The following is a 24,035-nucleotide window of genomic DNA, read 5'->3' on the forward strand; positions in this document are numbered from 1 at the left end:
TGGACGCCGCGAAGCGGCGTTTACGGAGGGCCACGCGGGTTAATGGATTTGTAATTCCGCAGACTGTGAACGCAGGCGGGGGGTTGCATGCTCCCCTGTGATACGCGCCGTCCAAAAAGGGTGACCCAAATGGCACAAACTCAACTCGTCGTGCGTATAGCCATTTACGGTCGACATGCACAACGTAGTGCGTACAGCTTTAAGCGGGTTTCACATGCAGCGGTTTTGGCCCTAGAGCGGCGCGATTTCTGCCGTCGCGGCGCTCGTGCCGCTGAATTGCTGGTGCTGGCTAGAGCGCCGCGACGGCAGAAAGCGCGCCGCTCTAGGGCCAAAACCGCTGCACGTGAAACACGCTTTATTTTACTCTTTAAATTACGCGAACGACGCGGCAGAGCGATGCGTGCGAGGAAGTCCGAATCACGACTCCCACGTTCCTAGAGCCGGCAAACTTGGAGCGAAATAGGGTTGTTTAAACAGATGTGAGAACCCTACGAAAAAAATAATCTTCTATTTCAACCCGTTTAATGCTTAAAAGAAAAGTGATCTTTACTTTTTCTTTTTTTAGTTAGTATTTTCTGAACGAAAGAGCCTGTCGAGTTGCACGCGTTCCCAGAGACTGGTTGACTGTTTGGCGGGGAGGCAGCTAAGTTTCTAATTGTTTCGGGCTGGCTCCTTTACCTGGACTCGGAACAGCGTTGGACGGGGCCCGACGGCAAGAAGAGTCGCCCAAGCGCAGAGCGGCAAGGTGCGTGCGAGCGGGGCAGGCCGTCGAGGAAAACAGCTCGAGGAAAACTGACCGAAAGCGAAAGGGTTAAACTCCGGATGTTGCACAAGCCTCGTCAAGTTGGCGGCGCCAATGAGGGACCGCTCAACAGGCGCGCACGCATGCCAAGGATCCGTGACTTCGTTGGCTAAACCGCTAAACTGGCCGCGACCACGCACCACCACACCACGAACACATGCCGGCGCGCGACACCAGCGACAACACCCCTCCCGCCCCTTCTCCTTCTTTCTCGTCCTCCTCCACAATAGTTGCCAGACTGGCCAGACATCAATAGGCCAGATGGACTAAGTTCTAATCTAACCTGACCGTCCTGACGCTGCCGGTTTCATGGCCGTTTTATGCTCGGCTTCACTTAGTTTCACCCAGGGAGCTAGTTTCACCAGTTTCACCGTTTCACGGCTGAAAAAAGACGCAGGCTACATTTTTCACATCGTCGGCGATGTCAAGAAGTGGCAAACTTTCCGCAGCCGCTAAGTGGATCCTCTCGTTTTCAGCAACCGCGTGACTGCGCGTGACCGCGTTCGCAACCGCTTCAACCGCTTCGCGAACACGGTTTTAGTGGTTTTACTACTGTGGTTTAACCAGTTCAATCGCCTGTGTGAAATAAGGGATGAGAAAGCAAAGCTACTTGCGAAAACCGATTTTCGCGAGTGACAAGATTTTTCTTTTTTTTTTTTTCTCTCTCTCTTTCTATACTCTGTTTCACCTTATGATGTACCGCAGGAAAGGCTACAAGCGCGAGCTCCTTGCTCTGGGCCACATCCCGGTGGCGCAAGCGTTATGAGCTCGCGCTTCTAGCCTTCGCTGCGGTACAACATCAGGTGAAACGAAGTATAGTAAAGTTTGGTTCCTTGCGCGCGAGATTGCTTTCCTGCGAAGACAAGCCGGCGCCAGAAAAACGCGCCGATAAGTGCGCTCCAGAGTGTGGGTAAAATATTCCGTTCTTCCCCTCGAATGAATGAACCTTTTCGACGTGCTTGCCTTTTTTCCATGGTGTTGGTCGCGCAACAGCTGCACCAGCTGCAGCTGCCCTGGGTACAAAGTTCTCAGAACCAGTTTGCTCCTCGCACGGCGTGGGTAGGCGACCTTCGAGCAGCGCAAACAATGCACGCCCAAGTTTCCTTCGGAGGGGCTCGCGCGCGGCTCCTTCCTTCCGTGGTCCCACCATGGTAAGTAGGAACGTACCCTGCACAAACCATCGCAATAAACCGTGTTTTTTCTTTTTTTTCATTTTCTTAGCGCGTTACAGTTTAGCGAAATTGGCCTGTTTACACGTAGAGTTTCCGAACACCCTCTCTCTCTCTCTCTCAGAAACAAGGAGCACGCGCCACTTTTTCGGTCACGTTCACACGGGGAATCTGTTTCCCGAAACCTAGTTGTGCGACACATGATTCGCCAACAAGATGCGTCTTGTGAATAGACGTTCAGTGTTGTGTAGTGGCGTCACTAGGGTCAGCGGCACCCAGGGGCGCTAACCCTCCGCCGCCCCTCCTCCCACCTCCCTTCAACCGGGGGGGGGGGGGGTGTCGTGGGAGTTGCCAGAGGGCACTTCTGAAGCAAACAAAAAAACCGATTGACGTCATTCAAGGTGCCATGTAGCTTCCCGTGTGCTCTCTCGGAGGACGCTTCCTCTCCCTCTCTGTGCTGACATTAGCGGGCGTTAGGCAACAGCTTAGAGACAAGCAAGGTCATGTAAGCTTCTCGCCGTAGTTCCTTCGGCTGCCACTTGCGGCTGCAGGTGGGAGAAGAAGCTTGACTTTTGCTTTGCAGTTATGCAGCGGAATCGCGAAATTTTTGAGGCTGCGGTCCCACTGCAGCCATCTTGAACAAGGAGTTAGTTCAACCAATAGATGGCGACACGCACCCGTGGGTTTGCCGAAATATTGGTTCACAGCGGGATGGCTCGAGCACCATCACGTTCCCATCGTGGCCTTGCTCGCACCGCTGCCACCTGTGCTCAGCTGGCTCAAAAGCGTGGCCCAGCAAACTCATGTATGCGAGAATGTCAGGCTGGGTAGTAATTGTTTTCTGATATAGGAACATACGGTTTGGCGTTGCCACGGGCTTTCTGAATAAATCTTGCCAAGAAGAAATCAATTGTTCATTGACGTGTCAATATTCTGTCAATAAACATTCTTCTGCAGGAACGCATGCCCAGTAGACTCAATCTTCCAAGACACCAGTTAAAGCGGACGTCTAGTAAACTGCTTAGCGATTTACGGTACTTACCTCACCATTATAATGACCACTAAAAAGTGGCGTCTCAAAATATTGTGTTTCACGGGATCCGGAAGATGTTGTAAAGGTTGTTACATTATGGGGTACCCAGAAAACAAACGCCGATGCAATATTTTTGGAAGTACCGACACCTATAATGTTGTAAGTACAGCTTAGGAGGAATATAATGAAAAGCATCAGAATAAATAGGAAGACACTTATTTGAAATGAAGACGCTATGAATGAGCGGCGTTTAGCGACGGCAAGCGATGGGCGTTCGGGAATTTATAAGTTCATGTGATTGCTAACTATGGACATGCGGACAGTGAAGACCTGTTTTGCCGGGAGATGGAGTTGCGGTGATGACCTTATATTGGACGACTCGTGGCAGACGAACAAGCAAGTTTCTTCTCAGCGAATGGTAGGCGTTCAGTGTCAAGCGCAGCACGTCCCTACTGACGTTTTGAACACTTGCCACTTTCGACAAAAGTTTTGGCAACTCGGCTAACTTTGCGGAAAAACTTGAAGTCTTTCCGCATATAATAATGGTGTATTCCTCGAGTCCAGCGCCATCATGAATAGTATCTGAAAACAATCCACTATTCATTTGGTGGCTGGCAAAGCGTATCCGCATCTGTGGAGTCATGGTCGATGCATACTCTAAGTGATTGGATGTTCACACGATGCCTGCCACGACGTCCAAACACGTCATTGACGTTCTACGCTCTCTTTTCCCTGCTTTTGCCCTACCGAAAATACTTTTCTCTGATAACGCGCTGAATCTTGTTTCAAATAAAATAAACAAGTTCTTGAAAAAATAAATAAAAACGGCATCAGGCATCACATTAGTATACCATACCATACTGCAACTAACAGGCAAGCAGAACAGATAGTGTGCGAAACGAAGAAAGCCCTCTTGAAGCTTACGGAAGAAGCAGTTTAGTGAAGAATCGCCGGGCTCTTGTTCCGGCAGCACACGACAGTCTCGTCTTCCACGGGGAAAACGCCCGCCGAAGCAATATTTGGCGGACGAAGAACCACACCCCTCGATCTCGTGACACTATGGGCTACGAACGAAGATCGAGAGATTCCCAGATCGGGAGTAATGGCAGTTTATTCGGTCGGACAACTCGTCTACGTGAGGAATTTCAACGGAAGTTTGGCCTTCCATGTAAAACTTGAATAGAAAAGGCTCTATGTTGGTTCAGCAGAAGGTGTCATCTCTCTGAATACGTTGGATATCAATTCCCTTGAGTGTAAATATAACGAAATCACAAGACTCTCTTTGTGCATTGTGTAACTGCCCTTGTATGTGGTAGTAGAAGCTATGGTAGTGATTTGGACCTTTCACACCAGGCTCCTTTTTTCTTATTTTTCGCCTCATACTCTTTTGCAGTTTCAGTATGCTTCAAGAATCTTTTGGAACGGGGACACTCTATCTCAACGAGACCATTTGTTCCAAGTAGTCTATCAGGGAATGCTGCTAGAAATCCGTCCATACTAACGAATAAGCCACACTTTCGCACAGTGCAGTTTTCATGTTCCACGTACCGTTGTAAAGCAGCATCCTCATTGATTCTACCACATACTGTTGCGGGTGAAGAAAAGTCTTTGGGGTACATGTACTTGAAACAAGTGTGGCACTGTACGTTGTGGTTTGACACCCACTAATGCCATCGTCCTTATACAGCCACATCAAGTAATCATTACCTCGTCACCTTATATTGCTCTTCATCAACAGTAAGTACAATAGGATACCTCCATATTACAATCCAAGATTTGAAAAAAAAAAAATGGAGTCGTTCAGTCCTTCATTAAGTTTATTATTTATATAATATTACTACTTTACATACCCTCGAGACGATTGACAGCCATCGTCGATTTTCAAATATACCTGTGTATGAATTAGACGCCCAATCACAAAGAACACAGCGTGCCACCTCTTTTCTTTGGATCTTCTTTTTGAAATCAGCGCAAGCTTGCGTGTTCTGTCTTCTGAGACGGTTAGAACGGTCGCACATAAAACCCGCGTTTCTCCTACCCGGCCACTTCCTCCTCTCGTTATGTGTAGTTGGTTAGGTATAACTAAATAAGCTATAATAATGGTGTATTATTCATATTTACTGTAAGATACTGTAAGAGCAGCGGATTTAGTGGCTCTAGGCATGAAGTGAATTGGGGTGTATTTTCCTTTTCATCTTTATTGTTTATTGATTTCAATCATATCAAATAATGAGTACAATATATCACACTACGCTTGTGTAATTATTTATCTTAGATTTGTTAACCTGACCCAGCATTTGAACCATTTATTTGTCGATAGTAATTCTTCCAATATATTTTCTAAATGTGAAGGTAAAAAGACACGGACACTGATGATATGATGCAAACGCCAATGCCGCCCTCGAAAATTTCTTGAACATTAGAAATCAGCAGTTTTGTCTGCCATCCGGCAGGTAGCGCATCAAAACACCGAAACAGTTTTTAATTGTTTTTAAAATTAACAAAGCTTTATGCCTATCAAGAAACTAAAGCAATAAGATCATTGTGAAAGTCTAATACATCGCAATGTTTATCTATTCCATACAATAAATATTATTAGATGCCAATAAATCTGTTTTATGTTCATAAAAGAAATGCATCAAAAATAGGTGAGTTTGAAGGGCTCCTGGAGCGTTGTGACTTTGAAAATGAAAAAAAGCCATCGTCCACCTCTTGGGCAACCATTGTAGCTCTAAATGTTAAAAAAGATTTTATCATAGTTTAATTGTTTCCTCAGCAGCATTTGAAGCACCGTGACTCGAACCAGAAAAAAGTGCTACGTTTGATATAAAATATATAAACAAAAAAATTTTACACAACAGTAAATCTTTTTTCTGCATATTACCAATTATGAGCACTACATCTGTAGCTAATTTGATTGCCCTAGCGCATCTCATTAAAAACATATTTGTGCCAAGAAATTACAATTTTAATGCAGTATTTGGAGAGATGAATATAACAAAGTGGCGCAAATACCAAAAAAGTGTATCGTTGCATTCTGCTCCGACATCATCTTAACAAAACTGCTCTATTGGAACCGTGTTATCTGTGATAGACAGCCAGGTGGCGCCCCCTGCACACCTGGTATATAAAGAGCATGTCGCACGAGATTAAAACAGTTGAACACCGGGCAAGCTTGCGTGCACTCGTCAATGCCCCGCTGTCCCGCGAACTCACCGAACATTACAGTGGCGACGAGGATGGGATTTGTAGGCCAGCCTAGAAACCATTTTTGAGGTATTAGGCGAGCATTACGCCACACAGTGCCGTCATGCAAGTACCACTTGTCACAAGTGTCGGGGAAAGGGGCATCTGGCACGAGTGTGCAAGGGGAAGACAGCGGATGCAACCGCCGGCGGCCCGACGACGTCCACTAGAATACCGAGATCGGTCCACACCTTGGACGGAGCGGGCCAGTCGCAAGATGTCTCACTGCCAGAAGTCTACGAGATGTGGGAAATGACATCTTCTGCAGTCGACGGCCAACCTTTCCGAGTGGAAGTTACGGTTAACGGGACTCCATTGCTGATGGAACTTGACACGGGAGCTAGCGTGTCTGTTGTGTCTGAGGAGACATTTCGACGCGAATTTCCATCAAGGCAGCTGGACCCGTCGCGCATCATGCTGAAAAGCTATTCAGGTGAACTTTCCCCAGTTCAGGGAAGCCTTACTGCAACGGTGAGACTTGGAAACCTCGAATGTCAGGACATCCTGTATGTTGTCCCTGGCTCCTGCCCATCTCTGCTAGGACGTGGCTGGATGAAAGGCCTTGGCATCAAGCTTTCCAACGCGAAGGATGTCAACTTCGTGACTTCTGTTGCGAACCTCGTTGCTGAATACTCCAGTATCTTTGATGAAGGTCTGGGAACTTTCAAGGGGGTGGCCGCAAAGATAAATCTTCAGGACAACGCCAAACCAAGGTTTTTCAAGCCTCGTTCAGTTCCATTTGCGATGCTTGACAAAGTCAACGAGGAGTTGCAACGCATGGAATGGGAGGGAGTCCTACGTCCAGTGAAGACTTCGGAATGGGCTGCCCCTATTGTACCGGTCCTGAAACAAAATGGACAAATTCGCATCTGTGGAGACTTCAAAGTCACTGTGAATCCTGTGACTGTACCTGAAAAGTACCCCATCCCGCGAGTGGAGGACCTGTTTGCTAAGCTGAGCGGAGGCGAGAAATTCAGCAAGTTGGACTTAAAAGATGCATACCTACAAGTTAAACTTGATGAGAAGTCGTCACAACTGGTTACCATCAACACTCCACGAGGTCTGTACCAGTACACTCGCCTGCCGTTCGGTGTGACCTCTGCACCATCGATCTTTCAACGAGAGATGGAGAACCTATTGCAAGGACTTAAGCATGTCGTTGTATATTTCGACGACATTCTCGTGACAGGGCGAAACGATCAAGACCACCTGGAAAACCTGAACCAAGTGCTGAGTCGGCTGCAGCAAGCTGGGCTGAAGCTGAAGCTGTGCAAGTGCGATTTCTTGGTTCCCCAGGTTAAATACTTGGGTCATGTCGTTAGCTCTGCGGGATTCCAACCAAACCCAGAAAAGACTGACGCAGTACTGAAAGCTCCAAGGCCTACCGATGTAAAAACGCTGCAGAGCTACCTGGGACTGGTCAATTTCTATCGTCGGTTCCTGCCTAACTTGTCCAGCGTTCTACATCCGTTAAACCATCTTCTGGGGGCAAAGACGCCTTGGACTTGGGGTGCGGACCAGGAACAGGCTTTTCGTCAGAGCAAGGAGTTACTGCTGTCTGCCGCGGTATTGGCGCATTATGACCCGAAGAAAGCAGTGGTGCTTATCTGCGATGCGTCGCCGTACGGAATTGGGGCTGTCCTTGCTCACCGAGAAGATTCAGGTGCTGAGAAACCAATTGCGTTTGCATCTAGAGGTCTTCTGCCGGCTGAGCGCAACTACAGTCAGCTTGACAAGGAAGCCCTGGCTCTGATATTTGGTGTGACTAAGTTCCGGCAATACCTGTGGGGCCGTGACTTCGAAGCGGTCACAGACCACAAGCCCTTGCTGGGGCTGCTTGCTGCGGACAAGCCTGTACCTGAGACCTGTTCGCCACGGGTGCTGCGTTGGGCACTGATGCTGTCGGCTTACAGCTACAAACTGAAGTACAGACCTGGTTCACACATAGCAAATGCGGATGCCTTGAGTAGGCTGCCGCTGCCAGTTCCTCCATGTTCCATCGAGCGGCCAGCCGAGGTATTTATGCTCGAGGGGGCCTATCCTCGCGTACTACTTGCGTCTGTCGTGGCTGACGCCACTTCAAAAGACTTGATTTTGTCGAAGCTTCGAGATCATTTGTGGTCTGGAGCTGAGCTGCATGACCCAGACTTAAAACCGTACGCTCCTCGAACAACTCAGCTGTGCGTACAAGAGAACTGTATCCTGTTGGGGTCAAGAGTCGTCATCCCAGGATCCTTACAACCAGAGGTTCTACGACTCTTGCATGAAGGTCATCCAGGGATCGCCAAAATGAAGGCCGTGGCTAGGAGTCATGTATGGTGGACATCATTAGATGAAGACATTGCGGCTACAGTGCGGGGATGTCGTGTGTGTCAAGAAAACCAGCGACTCGCACGACCAGCACCAATGATGCCATGGCCATTCCCAGAAAAGCCATGGTCTCGTCTTCATATCGACTTTGCTGGACCAATGAAGAACCGATATCTACTCATCGTGGTCGACGCCTACTCAAAATGGATTGAGGTCGTTCCTGTGTCCACGCCGTCGGCAGAAGCCACGATCCCTTGCCTGCGTGTGATGTTTGCCTGTCACGGACTACCAGACCTCGTCGTATCCGATAACGGGCCGGCATTTGTAAGCGGTAGCTTTAAGAACTTCCTTCAACAAAATGGAATAAGGCAGATTCTAACACCACCGTATCACCCAGCGTCAAATGGAGCCGCTGAGCGAGCGGTTCAAACCATAAAGTTGAAGCTGAAGAAGGCAGCTGATGGAAGTTTCCAATGTCAGCTGGCCCGAATCCTGCTCAACTACAGAACTACACCTCATGAAACCACAGGGTGCACTCCGGCGGAGTTACTGATGGGCCGCAAGTTGAAGACTGCTTTGGCTCTACTTCACCCGGACCTGAGGTCAAGCGTATCGAAAAAACAACTCATCCAGAAGATGGCGCACGACAGGGGTGCTCGACTGATACCAACTGTCCAACCGGGTGATGCTGTGTATGCGAGAAATTTTCGACAAGGTCCACCATGGGTACCGGCAACTGTGATCGACGCTCCAAGTGACCACATCACAGATATCGCACTCCCAGATGGTCGGTGTTGGAGACGTCATGAAGGACATCTGCGTCCTGACCTATCCCAAGCTAGGGCATCATCGGGTCCGCGACCAGAGCCGGTGGATCAGGCCGCTCCTCCTAATGGGAATGTGCCTGTACCACTAGAGGATTCTGCCCAAGCGGTACCTCAAACCGTAACAGCTGAATACCAGCATGACGACACTCAGCCTGTTCCTGGCATTCCGCTACCAAGGAGTCCTGGTACTCCACTACCGAGGAGAAGTAATCGAGCACGAAAGCCTCCTGTGCGCTTTTCACCGTGAAAATCGGTGGGACCTTGGCTCATTTTTGTTAGGGGGGGGAGGAATGTGATAGACAGCCAGGTGGCGCCCCCTGCACACCTGGTATATAAAGAGCATGTCGCACGAGATTAACAGTTGAACACCGGGCAAGCTTGCGTGCACTCGTCAATGCCCCGCTGTCCCGCGAACTCGCCGAACATTACATTATCTTTAATAGATCGTTCATGAAATATGAACCAGCGGAGCAAGTGAGGGTCCGCGCCATCATATTCGCAACGCTACAAATGCGCATGAACAGTATAAACCAATACATACATAATATCAAATGAAAGAGGATTGCATTGCCTTTCGAGCGGCATCAATCCCACAAAACAGTATTAAAAAAAAGATGAGTCAAAAAACGGCAGAGACCTACCAAAAAATACCTAAACTGCCACATTCAGTGGGACCGTGGCCTTAATGAAGGAGGTGTTTTCTCTATTCTCCGGGACACGATAAACAACGTAAAAATTACGAGATGTAAATTCTTTTAATCATAAAATTGTTGCACCCCCCCTTTGAGATTGAGAATCATTTGAATTCTTTGGTGATGCTTGTTTCCCGGTTGTTTGATTGTTTGTTCTCTGGTATTTGCTTGTTTTCTTTCCTGGGGGTTGGCCAGCAGACGCTCTCGCATGCGGGCTTTCGCCTTTCTGTTTCGCCTCGCACGCCCTCCAGGACACGGCCCGCTCTTTCGTCACTTGTCTCGTCGCTCGTCAAATTACCACCTTTTGCGAACCTGAGGTTCTAAGATCAACTTGGGGGGTCGAAAGGTTCTCAACGTTTCGTAACATCGAACTTATTACATAAAAAATCGAAGATTTTTGAACTTTTGCATTTTTGGTGCTGAGAAATTCGATTGTTTTCGAACTTCAGATTTTTTTGCGCTATGAAATTCAACATTTTCAAGCTTTATCTCTTATTACACTGAGAAATTCGACGATTTCAAACTTTTGACCCCGTTGAGTTCAAACGTTTGATGACATTGAAAAGTTCGAACAAAGTTCGCTTCGTAGGTTCGAGGAAACAAATATAAATAACTTGAGATGTGTGAAGGGGACTTGAAATTGCATTTAGAGACAGCTGTGCCACGAACGACTCGCTTGTAAAGCACGCTGAATGATCGCCTTGGGGTGGCCTCCTCGTACCTCACACCTTTTTCTTTCGACTTCCGCACAGCTAGAGCCTCTCCCGCGCACAACTCCGCAGGTTGCCCCGGTAACCTCTGGGCAGTGGCGTCACTAGGGTCGGCGACACCCGGGGCGGTGGCCCACAATGACACCCCCCCCCCCCCCCCCCCCCCCGGCTCGTCGCCCGCCGCAACACCCCCCCACCCCCTCTGCTCGTTGCCCGCCGCAGCCCCCCGGAGCGCTGCACCCAAGGCGGTCCTAGAGTTCCTGTATATGCTACCTACGGTAGCAGAGTTGCGCATTCAGCCTCGGCGCGTGGCTGTAGCGCCGGCTTTGCCGCACGAGATGGATGCTTTGCTCCTCACGTGACTAAACTTGGCGAGTAGCGGCGCCGCGCGCGCCGCCGCGCATGGAAAACAGGAGAGGAGGAAAAGGAGGCGGAAAGCAGGGAAACATACGCCGGGGAAAGAGAAACGTCGGCGGAGCGACCGTAAAGGTGGCTTTCTTGCACGCCACCGGATGCTTTTCTCCTCACGTGATGGATCTCGGCGAATAGCGGCGTGGCGGCGCGGGGAAAACAAATGCGCAACTCTGGCTCCCGTAGGGAGCCTATACAGGAACTCTAGGCGGTCCGCCCCCCCCTTGTGACGCCACTGGCTCTGGGCCAACAGATCCCTGATTTGCAGGCTTGAAATTCAACCAAGGTGGCTGAGAGAATCTTTCGTAGCATACTAGTTGTTTTCGAACACAAGTCCCCCGATTTCTTTGCGCAGTGGCGTAGGCTGGGGGTGGGGTGGTTTGGGGAATCAAACCTCCTCCCGAAATCATCATTTTCTTTTTTTTTTCTCAAAGAAGACAAATATTGAACGACTACCAAATTGTTCCAGCCAGCCGAGGGATATACCCGTGAATTGTACAGTGCATCTACTACACGCGAAGAGGGGACAAAGACTTCCAGTCATGGAAATCCCCCTACCCACCCCTGAAAACACTTCCTCAACTACAGTGGCATGCCAAGAATTTTTTTTTTTTTTTTTGTAGGGGGGGGGGGGGGGAGTGAGGTGGTGGTGGCTGGGATGTCCATGACTTGGGGTGCAGATAGGGGGAGCGGGGGTTAAAGTGCATGTGTATATTATAGAGCCGGCTGGATATGGGGGGAGGGGGGGGGGAGAAGGGGGGGGGCTGAAGCTTAATAAGGCCCCCCCCCCCCCCTGGCTACGCCTCTGTCCTCTTGCCGATGCGCTACAGCAAATGCTGAATCGGCGCTTACTTCATTATCATTAGTAACCGGCTGCATTTTAGAGCAGCCAGTATCTCCATTGATGGAAGAAGAAAAGTTCCAGGCAGCAGCAAATAATTATGATTAGCCCGATGACAACCGGTCGTGACCTGATCTATTAGGCCCGGTGCATGGTCCCTTAATATTTGCATTCTCCTCAACCTTAATTAACTTGTGCTGGGCTTGGTGCTTGTGTTCAGTGTTTTCTCCAAATCATCCTGGTGAAAAGGAACACCCAGAGCAACTAAATAGTTTTGGGAAGCCTGGATGCCTGTATGTGTATGCGTTGTCCCCATAGGCGTACACTACGGGGGGGCTCGTGCCCCCCCCTGGGCCCGGGCCATAATCCTTATCGAGACGCTGTTTACGTGCCATGTAACGAGTTTGTAGCAGTGGCATGTAAACAAAATAATGCCCACATTGCCTTTATTGACAAAATACATGAAAAATGGAATCCCAGCATGCTTCCAAGGGATGGGCGAGGTGTGCTGCCCATCCCTTGGCCAAGGGGGCGGGGGTGCGGAAAAGCACCCCCGCCCCCTTTGGAGAACTTCTCAGCCTGCCTCCCCCCCCCCCACCGAGAAAATGGAAAGTCTATTCCACTGATTGTCCCATTAGTTGTCTAATATGCCAGCATTATATGACGATCGGGCGTAGCCAGGGGTGTGGCTTATGGGGCTTCTGTCCCCCCCCCCCAACCTGAAATCTAGCTGACCCTATACATAATATATACACACATATTTTCACCCCCCTCCCCCTCTCTGGCTCCGCACCCCAAGTCATAGACATCCCCAGCAACGTCCCCCCCCGCCCCCCCCCCCCGAAAAAATTCCTGGCTACGCCAGACGTTTAATCAGATTGCTACTAGTTTGCAAATAAGGAAGAAGTGTGTTCACCTGGCCACCTTAGGGCTTTTTGATGAACTCTTTAGTACTAGTTCAACGCTTGTTTCACGTATCCGTCAGTAACCACAGCAAGGAAGGATTATATTCACAGCATAAGAGAAATGGGCGACGTTTGTAGTGAAATTTGTAGCTCATTGCGCTATTCTTTTATGATTTCATGGAAACAGTTTGAAAATGCTGAATTTCATATCCCTCCGTAAAAATAATAAAACTTCAAACTTATAATTAGAAATTTCTAACTTTTCGACCTTGTACCTCGAAAAACGTTCAGCTTTTCCGCTCTGGCGAAGAAGGAAGAGCAGCGGAGCGGTAGCTTCTGTTCTCGTTGGTGGCTTTCCAGGCGAGCGATCTGCTCTTCTTTCGCAAGGAAATCTGAAGTGCTCGACGCAGTGGAACTTTAGGCGATAGCGGCCTCACGGTGATTGCGGAACCATTCGCGCTGCTGCGCGCATCGCCGCTTGTTCCGTTCCCTCTCTTCTTCCTCCGAAGAAATATGGCTGCCATTTATGAGCGATGGCAGCAACCAGTTGTCTGGTTGCCGGGGCTGGAAAGGTTGCCGCGATCTATGAGCGACGGCAGCAAGCAGACAACCGGCGAACACAACACTCTGGACAGCTCCTGCCATCTATGAGTGACAGCGGCAACCAGAGTGTTGTGTCGACCACGGTGTCGACATTTGTTAGGTACCGGACACGATCCTGGAGAAAGTAGCCCTTAACAGCTCCACTGTAAAAAAAATTTAAATCTTAGATTTCCCTCAAACTTGATTTTGAAATAAATTCAAAATGTTCGAATTTTCCAAACGAGCTATTGAAGAGCTGTCAGAAAAATCTAAATCTTCGAACTCGAACTTGTAGAAACCTTAATATTTTTTAATTAGAGCCTCAGCGGGGTTCTAAAGTTGCAAACTTTTCAGGTTCGAACCTAAGCGAGGTTCGAAAACTTCAAACCATTCGACCTCGAACTATGGCTATTAACGATGCCGCGAACCACCCTAGGTTCGAATTCGAAAGGTTTCGAAATCTTCGAATTAGAAAGGTTTCAATATTTTCGACCGTACGGAGGTTCCAATTCGAAAAATTAGCAACTTTCAAAAATCATGGAGTTTCGAATGCGAAAAGTTCGAAGCTTTCACGGTTTCTAACAGTTTGGGTTTGATTATTTCGAATATTTTTTTTTACTTGAGGTTCGAGAAATTAAAGGTTTCGAACTTTCCTAACTTGAAATTCAAGAGATTCGAATGTTTCGAATTTATTTGGATCTGAAGATCGGAAAATTCGAACGTTTCGAATTCTTATAAACATAAAGTGCGATAAATTCGAAGATTTCGAATTTCTTTCTACATAAAGTTCGAAAAGTTTGAAGGTTTCGATTCTTTTTGACGGCTAAAAAAAAAAGGTTTCGTATTTATTTCAAGTCCAAGTGCGGAAAGTTTGATGTCCGGTTTTCATGTTCTGCCACCAGTTTCAGTTTCAAATAACGTTTTCATGCCTCACTGGTTTTCACGAAATCGGGTTTAGAAAAGTTCGGGTGTGATATTTAGACTGCGCGAAGCTGGTCAAGCAATTAAATGAGACGACTAGTGTCGCGGATGTGCTGGAATATTTGCCAGTGCAGAGTGACGTGTGACCATAGATCAGTAATTGTGACCACCAGCCCAGGGGGGTCATTATTGTGCATTACGAAATAGTTATCACACGAACGCACTGTTTAACGATACTCTTCCAGTTCGAAACGGCCAGGGGCAGGCAGGTGGTTGAGGCTCAGAAACGCCCTGAAGCGATCTGGCAAACTGCCTCCCTACCCCCTTGCAGGCTGGTAGTAATCCGATTGAACGCCGCCCGAGTGACGCTGGCATATAGTAAGTTTAGTTTGTACATGATGCAAAATCCTGAGACTGGGAATGACATATTTGAAAGAAAAAGTGTAAGAGAACAGAAAAAAGGGGACAGGACAACGTTTCAAACTTTGCTCAGCTGAAAACTCAGCTCAGGACAACGTCTTTAGCTCAACTCCGCTGAGTTTGAGACGTTGTCCTGTCCCCTTTTTTCTGTTCTCTTACACTTTTTCTTTCAAATATGTCATTCCCAGTCTCGGGATTTTGCATCATGATCAACATACACCAGCTCGCCTGCACCTTGACAATTTTTTTGTTTGTAATTGCTTTGGAGGTTAATTTTCTGGAACGGAAGAAACGCCGAGCAAAAAGTACAGAAGCTGACGCAACTTGAGGTCGAGGAGCATTCTACCACACCAGGGCATCGGAAGAGGAAAAATGAGGGGGAAGGGGGTGCGGGCTCCAGCTAGTCTTCCTCCCCCCCACCCCAGATATTTCTGACTGTTAAAGAAAACAATAAGGGGAAAGAGGGCATGGTCGAGCCTATTTTAATCTGAAATTATTCATGCATATGTATAGCTACTGTCGCTCTTCACTGCATAAAAGATTGCGTAGACGGTCATTGTTAGAAACTCGTTGTCAGAAGGCACTACTCGTCACATGCTCGGTGGTTCGGAAGCTCAAAGCTATGTCTTTTCGACCTAAATAACTGTGCCATTGGTAAAAAATAATAAATAAATAAACATAACAATAAATGCAAAAATAAAAAGCTGGAGAGAAAAACAAAAACTATCAAGAACCGGCCGGAAGTGTTGTATTCTTGCGTATTCAGAGCCCCAGAACTATGAAACAAGTTCCTCCTACCAAAATGTGTACAGGCCAAAAGAAACACGTCCGAGAAACGTAAAATAAAAAAAATTAAAAAATTAAGCATATATATTTTTTTTTATAACGTGCTGAATTTGAACAATTATTTTGTATTCTGCAGATGGTAATGATGTGTACTGTACATTATTTTGTATTCTGCAGATGGCAATGATATGTACTGTCTGTGGTGTTAATTTAAATGCGATACCTCAAACAGTTTAGGCGAAAAAAATTACCAAGTTTAGGGCATAATTGCCCGTAGATACATCTTTAAATATTTCTTCGAAACTCGTCTTAAATAACAATAATCTTATCTTAAGACAACACTTACCTAGGCTATACATAGATCATTCTTAAAATGTTTAACATCTCTACCATAAATAGCTTGGGCTACAGCGCGCTTCAAATCTGGCCCAAACGATAATCATCAAAAACCCGTCGTCCTTCCTCGCTCCTTGGGGAATCTATTTCTTTAAAACCAAGCATGCCAGATGATTGAAATAAACGGCATTGCCTTTCACAAGGAATGCGGCACCGCATGTAAAAATGTGAAAAAAAAAAAATTACGAATGTACTTCACTGTTTGAATCCAAATGAAACCGCCCGCCGGACTTGCGAAGTTCGACGAACTTCGAACTTTTATCGTAAAAGTTCGAAGTTTGTCGAACTTTTGACTTCTCAGGAATTCAAAGTTCGACAATTTTCGAATTCTTTAATTTAATAAGGTCGAAAGTAGGGGTGTCGCGAACTTTTGTCGAACCAGATTTTTAAGTCGAACTTTCGGGGTTCGACTGGGTCGAACCGGTTCGACGAACCTTCGAACTTTTCCCCAGATTCGACCGGTTCGACTTTGTGGACAGTGTGGCCAGACCTTGATACAAGCATGTCTAGGTTTGGAAAAGGTTTTTTTAAGGAAAGGTTTTTTTTATTTTATAAACAGTTGCAATTAAAATAAACTAATTCTAATCACTGAAGAGGTTAATAGCTTAATTTTTTTGTACTGTTTTAAGTGAAATAACTAGGGGTGTCGCGAACTTTTGTCGAACCAGATTTTTTGGTCGAACTTTCGGGGTTCAACTGGGTCGAATCGGTTCGACAAACCTTCGAAACTTTTCACCAGATTCGACCGGTTCGACTTTGTGGACAGTGTGGCCAGACCTTAATACAAGCATGTCTAGGTTTGGAGAATTTTTTTTTATGCAAAGGGTTATTTTATTTTGTGAACAGCTGCAATTGAAAGAAACTAATTCTATTCACTGAAGAAGCTAATAACTTAAATTTCAGTACTGTATTGACTAAAATAGCGGATCAGCGCTGCACTTAATTCATCTTTTAGCCATTACCATCTAATCCGAAGCCAACTGGCTAGCCTGTCGCACATGCGCACACAAGTCGAACCTCAATACAAGGTTCGACGAACTTTCCACTAAAAGTTCGAAAAAGTCGAACCTGGTCGAACTCGAACCGCGGCCGGTTCGCGACACCCCTAGAAATAACCAATCAGCGCTGCCCTTAATTTATTCCTTAGCCATTACCATCCAATCCGAAGCCATTTGGCCAGCCTGTCGCGCATGCGCACACGAGTCGAACCTCAATACAAGGTTCGTCGAATTTTTCACTAGAAGTTCGAAAAAGTTGAACCTGGTCGAACTCGAACCTCGGCCGGTTCGCGACACCTCTATTTGAAAGTTCCAAAACTCTTGAATTTCTTAACGTAGGAAGTTCGAAAATTTGGAAATCATAGAATTTTTTAATTTACCAAGTTCAACAAGCATCTAATTTTGCAGCGTTATAAGTTTGAAATTTCGAAAAGTGTCGAACTTCTTTTGTTTAGTAAGTTCGAAAATTCGACTTCCGTCAAATTTCTTGAAATAGAAAGTTCGAAAATTCGAAATCTTTCGAACCGCTTGAATTGGTCATCGAAACCTCGGTTCGGAAAAAAGTTCGCGGCATCCCTAATGGCTACGACCGCTTTGCGAATCGCGACGTCCCTTTATCACGGTGACCTTCTGAGACTTCTCTGTAGGTAGCGCTAGTTGCCGTCCAATCCCAAGGCCTAGTAGTGCTGCACATCTGCTTGATTTGTAAGCTTTCCATCCCATGATTCTCTAACGCTTCCGGTCTTTTCAGAGCCCCTTTCCGGTTGGCACCATGACGGCGAAGGTATGCTCTCAATTTTCGCTGTGCTTTTAAATCTAATTTCATCCGTATGTGACTTTTATAACAGCAAACTAATATTCAGTGTGTATACTCTCTACTGTGAACTCTGTTTGATGTTGTACTTATTTTTACCTTAGATATAGTGAGTTACTTCTGGTTGGTATGGAATCGCAGCGAAGTGTTCGGTGCACAGCTCTGCAAGCGCATCTTTTGCCTGAAACTACACCCGTGTGAACGCATCTCTACTTACAAAGTGCTGAAACGCTTATAAAAAGAAAGAAAAAAAAACAAAAAACGTTGCCGCTTATTGTCGCGTCGCTGCTTGTTTGTTGTCACTGCATGATCAGACATGTCGCACTCATCGTCGGGTTCTTGACGCCGGTTCTGCGCCAAGTCCTGTGTTGAGTTTTCAACAAGTGCCAGATCAAATCCTCTCTTTGCAACTCGTGCTTCTGGATTGAAGCGCGGTACTAAACGAGAGGTACAGCGACGATGGGGACGTCCCCGCTCGTAGGTGACGCTCTGTCATTGTCCGCGGACCTCGTTGCAGAAGCTTCCCAAGGACGGCAGGAAGGACAAGGAGAAGAACCCGATGCGCGAGGTTCGGATCCGCAAACTCTGCCTCAACATCTGTGTCGGGGAGTCGGGCGACAGACTGACGCGGGCGGCCAAGGTAAGGGATCACAATGGCGTGCCGAACCACTCGACTGGCTCCCGAGAAACCCTTTCTGTTCCAGTTTAGCTATTTCCAGGACAACAAGTTGAGCTAGTTGATTGCACATTTTTGAAGTAAAACGCCTAGAGGCAGAAGAAAATGGATGCTACTAGGACATGCCATGTCCTTCAAGTTAGCTATTACGGCTGAAACACGAGTTCAAAAGATTTCCGAACCTCGGCCAAAATCAGGACACCTAATAATGTTTCGACTTGCGGCTCTTAGTCTATATACTAAAACCCAAAACGGGCAAAAAAAAAAATTTAATAGAATGTGTTGTGAGTTGTGCACAAACTGTAACCATGCGTAGGGGCCTTTGAAGCCAGTGAAGTGTAGGAGAGCTTTCATCACTGGTCAGCCAGCTTTTCGTTAGCTGCGAGTGTCCAGAAGAGCCACTGGCGGTAAAGAAAACCAAGGTTTTTTGGAAATCTAGTGTGATATGGAGTTATAGGTTGCGGGAAAGAGTTAGGTGACTGATATATTTAAAAAGCATGAATAGTGTTCTATGAAGCATCTCTAATAGTGCGGCTGTGGTGGCTCTGGGCAGCTGGGTGGCTTGCTTCGTGGTAGAGCTGGAGGCTGTCTTGTCTGGCTGTCCGCAAACAGTGCGCATTGCCTCCCAGGTGCTGGAACAGCTGACGGGGCAGCAGCCAGTGTTCTCCAAGGCCCGCTACACGGTCCGGTCATTTGGCATCCGCAGGAACGAGAAGATTGCCGTCCACTGCACTGTCCGTGGCCCCAAGGCTGAGGAGATCCTCGAGAAAGGGCTCAAGGTGACCGCTCTCTTTAGCAAGGCTCACTTTGCACGACGCTGACTGCGTCACGTAACGCAATGTGCCTGCCCTATTCGGCTCTAATAAATTAGGGAGTTTCCGCGTTTTAGACAGTGTCGACGTAAACACGACGTGCCCCCATTTTAGCATTTCACTCGTGCAGTTTAGCATTGAACCACAATTTTTAATGCCGATATTCCCCCTTTATTGTTTGGCAACATACTCCGTAATGCCACGTAGAGCCCTTGTATCTGGGAAAGGTGGCGCATTCTATTTCCTTCTCCAAAAAAACCTTCCTTATCCCACCTCCAGCTTCCGGTTTTACCCGAAAACGAACAACCCTAAATATAGCGTACATATTTGACTTTGCAAATGCTGCGAAACTGCACACTGGCACTACCATGTTTCAACTCTCATGAGCAAAAGTGAATAGAGGTGGGACAGCTGCACCAATTGCGCCATTTTTATACAGGTTTGCAAGTATGGGTACGGCCATAATCCGATTATGACTGCCACCAAGCAAGCAGTGTGGCGGCGCCCAGAGGCCATACTTGCAAATGCGCTTACATTCACAATTTTCTTTGCCACCGAAGAAGCGTTAACTTGACCAAAATTGCGCCACGCTTTGCCAAAGATCACTGACGCTGGATTTAGCAGAAAGTGTAAGCTCGGTCGACAACATTTCATTGCCAGGTGGCGCAAGCCGCCGTCCTATCCGATTCCTTGGTTTAGCTGGCGCTGTCCATTCATGGATTCACCCAATAGATTTGATGTATGCATCCACACATCCTAGCCATTACACCATTGCACCCTACATCGTACGTGCTGTTTTGTATAGACGCTTTGCAGCAGCTGTGCATAAGTGCCGCCATCATCGACCTTCAATTTTTGTCTACTATTATTTTTATCACTTCGCTTCATCATTGCCAAAACAGGAAAGGTTATTGCCATTTTAGACCCGACTGTGGCCTACTCTCCAGCATTTACCTTTGTGAAGGCTCGTCAAAGCCCGCTTCAGTGGCTCGGTATCTCAGAGAGAAGGTCAGCGACGGTGACTGTAATCTGCCACATGTGCTCAGCGTCTTTAATGCAATACGGCTTGTAGCATTAATGTTTCCAGTTGTGCCCCTTCGGTTTTAATCTAAATTTGTTCCTAAAATAAAATGTCATTATGTGTGCAATTTCAGATATTTTGCGGTAAACTTCTAGTCAATACTTTTCAACACCTGTAGTATAAACCTAATTTGCTTGAATTGTAACTCCCGGTACAACTGGCTGGTACCCCTGCAGGGTTCTCCCCAGCAAATTTTTAGATGTGGACATCTGAAAATTTTCAGGTTGCTGGGGGCACAAACACCACGATAGGTTCATCACACTCGAGAGTGTTTTGCCACAGACCGAAATGTGGCTGACACCGAAAAAGTGTGTTGCAACTTTTAAAATTTAAAGTGAAACTGAGGTTTCTGCGCCTTTTAAAAATGAACATGCTCGTTTTCCTAACAACGTCAACACCTCCGTCACCTGAGGCATGCCGCTGTCCCGATCGTTTTGCGTTTGTGGGCAAACTCCACTTGATGATCTCTTTAAAGCTGCCGCGGGATGTTCATAACGGAGGTTTGTTGGATTAAATATACGGTCAGAGTGTTCCGCAGTGTTCCCGTCCTTTTTCAAGGGTGCTGGCACTGTTTTTTGGCTTTATCACTTTTATCAAAGTGCCGCTTCTATTGAATTTTCTTGCCATACCATTGACTTCATTATAACGAGGGATACACCAGCTCATTTTTATTCCTTTGTCAGTCTCGCATTACAATGGTGATTTTTTTTTTTCCACGGAGCATGGTGCAAACCTTGGTAGAATGGAGTAAGTACGGTAAGTGACTCGGAAGGTCTCGCTGTTTGACGAGCGCAGGTGCGGGAGTACGAGCTCCGCAAGGACAACTTCTCGGACACGGGCAACTTTGGCTTCGGCATCCAGGAGCACATTGACCTGGGCATCAAGTACGACCCGACCATTGGGATCTACGGCCTGGACTTCTACGTGGTGCTGGGCCGGCCGGGCTTCAACGTGGCCCACAGGCGCCACAAGAAGGGCACCATTGGCTGCAAGCACCGGCTTTGCAAGGAGGAGGCCATCAAGTGGTTCCAGCAGAAGGTAGTTCTGATCTCACACTTGTTTGGGAGCATTTCCAGGTTTTAGGTTTGTCCCTGTAGTCCTTCGAAGCTGAGGAAGGTAGGCCGTGGAGGAGGAAGCATACGGAAGGATAAAGAGAGGCGGAGGTTTCCCCCTGTCCTCTCTGCTTCCTTCTCCTCAGCCCGTCTTACCCTCGCCCTATTTTCTTGAGTTTCAAAGGTCTATAGCCGGGAGCAAAAGCCTGCTTCTTTTGTAACATAAGATGGAAAAGTAGTGCCTACACAGGATTGTCAGTTGCATCGTGCTTTCTTTTGCTGTTGGGGGGGTCTTTTTCTGCTTTTTTTTTATACCGTTACTGTCGCTTGGTTGCACCCGAAGGGTGGGACATTGAGGCTGCGAGAGCCTGGACTACTGGGGCAGAAATCACCGTCAACCTTGCCCTGGTCGTGGCTGATAAAAACTTGGTTGGGGCCCCCTGCATAAGTGCAGAAGGCAACTGCTCGTTTGTGAGAGTGGACACTCCCTCACATCGAATCTGACCGGGTGGCGGAAAATTGGTCATTAAAACGGGGCTGGAATATTCCCAGAGTTTGGGTAGTCATTTAATATTATTCTAGGGTACTGTATTCAAAGTGCATGGGGAAGTAAAACACTCGAGGGATGAGAAAAGCTAATGCTCGACTGCAACGTGCCCAACAATCCCCCAATGAGCCGAGCTCGTGAACCGAGCAGTTAAACAAGCATTTCTCAATCGCTGGTAATGCCGCTTGGGTATCTAAAGCCACAAAATAAACATGAGTCATGACCACGGGCAATCTTGAGAGTGATGACACACGAGCTACTGGTCTGTTGGTGATACAGCCCCCCAGATACGGTGTCAGCAACCGGAGGCAATATCCTCTGTTGGGGACTGTTCAAACATTCTGGTGAACAGTCCCCAACAGAGGATATTGCCTCAGGTTGCTGACACCGTATCTGGGGGGCTGTATCACCAACAGACCAGTCGTGCGTGCCATAACCAGTCCACAGAAGGCGGCTCTGGGCTCTCCTTGCGCAGACCTGCTCCAGAGTTGTGGTGCATGCAGAAAGACTACAGTTCCGCCGACAACGGCGGCCGTGCGACAAAACTGGCTGGCGAGATTTGTCTCCTGCGCACTAATCACCCGAACGGCAGCTTCTAGAGGATGTTGCTGGAATGGAGAGCCAGTGCTTCAAGTGTAGCTTATTTCCTGGCTCTAGGTATTGCGAGACAGATGGATTGACGACAGCTTATCTTTAGTCGAATGTTTGTCTTCCGCGATATCGACAGGTTCACAAATAATCTGCCCCAGATTTAGTCTGGGAAGTTTAGGGACGTAATAGAGGGACAAGGAGAGAAATGATCCCATCTCGCCTTCGTCTCCTCACCATCTTGCATTGCGGGTGCACTTCTGTGTGGGGTACACTCTTGTCGCTCAGATGGCGGTCTGCCGAGCCCTTTCCCTGACGGGGAGGGTGTACAGCTTCTGCTCCCCATTACACTTTTTTGTGCTCAAGTACCCAGTCTTTTCTGGGAAGCTCCGTTTTCATTATCCCAAATAAAAGGCTGCTGGGGCTTGAGGCCCACGAATATTTAGCCGTCGTAAGAGGATCTAAATATTAAATTCCCGGGGGCTATTCTAACACTTGCCACCTCGGCAAGGTCACTGCACAGCGGGCAAATCGACCAAGGCTCGTCTCTTTGTGCGCGAGAGAGAGGAGGCGAAATGGGGTAAGGGGGACTGACCTCAACGGAGCTCCACGGACGTTGGGAGCACGGTTTGCTATCTTTGTTCACTGTTGCATGTCCGGTAGTGTTTAGTCTGCAAGAACGACGTACCTTTCGTAGCGGTTCCTGTCCCCTTCCTCGAAGGTGGAATTCTTGTCTCTAAAACACCAACAACTGTCGTAGGAAAGGCATTGCAGCCGTTGCTTGACGAGCCGGCGGTGCCAAAGCTCGGTGCTGCGATGTTACTTGGTCGTCTGCACATGGAGCGGACGAACCTCCGCCTCGGCGCCTCCATACTATATTCTCCGGTCATAGTTGAGTACCCCGATGACACTGTACCCTCCGCGCAAGGAACGGCCGAACTTCGTATGGGTCTAGCGTCGGTTGTGGCAGTCTGCGTCGTGCACCCACGGGGGTTGGGACGTGTCCTCACGGCAGTTTCTTGTGTTTTCCAGTACGACGGCATCATCCTCCCGGGCAAAAGCAAGTGAGCCAACACGCACCATTAGGACACTGTCGAGGAGAAGCCGATTAAACCAACGTCACCCACACTGCCTCGTAAATCTCTTCATATTCGGACAGAAATACTTTCCCGTATCACTGTGTGCCTCCTGCTGGGTGTCCCAACCAGGTACTCTGGCGAGCCGCCGGAAACCATGACACGCATCAGGTATTTCCAAGACTGGTCTCCAGCAGGGAGGTCCAGCTCAGGCTGCCTACCTTCGCTCTGGCGTCTCGTGAGCCTCGACGAAGGACAATGAGCACATGCTGGTTGCATCGGAGGGAGGCACTTTCCCATTTCCATCTTGTCAGTGTCATAGCAGCGGGATTTTTCGGTG

At 47.7% G+C, this 24,035-nt stretch overlaps 2 protein-coding genes across 3 annotated transcripts in view; one reads left to right on the plus strand and one right to left on the minus strand.

The window, feature by feature from the left end:
- The window catches only part of LOC120841783 (organic cation transporter protein), a 36,592-nt gene extending 34,744 nt beyond the window's left edge, over positions 1-1,848 (minus strand). Inside the window, exon 1 of one of the 2 annotated variants that reach the window (XM_040212752.3) lies at positions 1,766-1,848. In XM_040212752.3, the coding sequence (XP_040068686.1) occupies positions 1,766-1,776 (11 nt within the window). In that variant the 5' untranslated portion in view covers positions 1,777-1,848. Of the gene's footprint in view, positions 1-678; positions 1,011-1,765 lie in introns of those variants that run through there. The other variant, XM_040212753.3, reaches the window with a different exon arrangement.
- On the plus strand, positions 1,843-23,747 carry LOC120841785 (60S ribosomal protein L11). The gene is made up of 6 exons (XM_042291671.1): positions 1,843-1,953; positions 17,801-17,833; positions 18,381-18,503; positions 19,169-19,318; positions 21,228-21,470; positions 23,652-23,747. Exons 1-6 carry the CDS (start codon positions 1,951-1,953, stop codon positions 23,685-23,687), a joined length of 588 nt encoding a protein of 195 aa, XP_042147605.1. The 5' UTR covers positions 1,843-1,950; the 3' UTR covers positions 23,688-23,747.
- Positions 23,748-24,035: the final 288 nt, after the last annotated feature.

The sequence above is a fragment of the Ixodes scapularis genome, unplaced genomic scaffold (genome assembly GCF_016920785.2).
Source record: "Ixodes scapularis isolate PalLabHiFi unplaced genomic scaffold, ASM1692078v2 PGA_scaffold2__306_contigs__length_199485367, whole genome shotgun sequence".
In the NCBI taxonomy this organism is placed as follows: Eukaryota; Metazoa; Arthropoda; class Arachnida; order Ixodida; family Ixodidae; genus Ixodes; species Ixodes scapularis.

What these genes read in the sequence shown, in the direction of transcription:
- LOC120841785 (XM_042291671.1), top strand. An exon ending in GACTGACGCGGGCGGCCAAG is followed by an intron (nt 18,504 to 19,168) that starts GTAAGGGATCAC and finishes ATTGCCTCCCAG; the next exon opens with GTGCTGGAACAGCTGACGGG. An exon ending in TCCTCGAGAAAGGGCTCAAG is followed by an intron (nt 19,319 to 21,227) that starts GTGACCGCTCTC and finishes TGACGAGCGCAG; the next exon opens with GTGCGGGAGTACGAGCTCCG.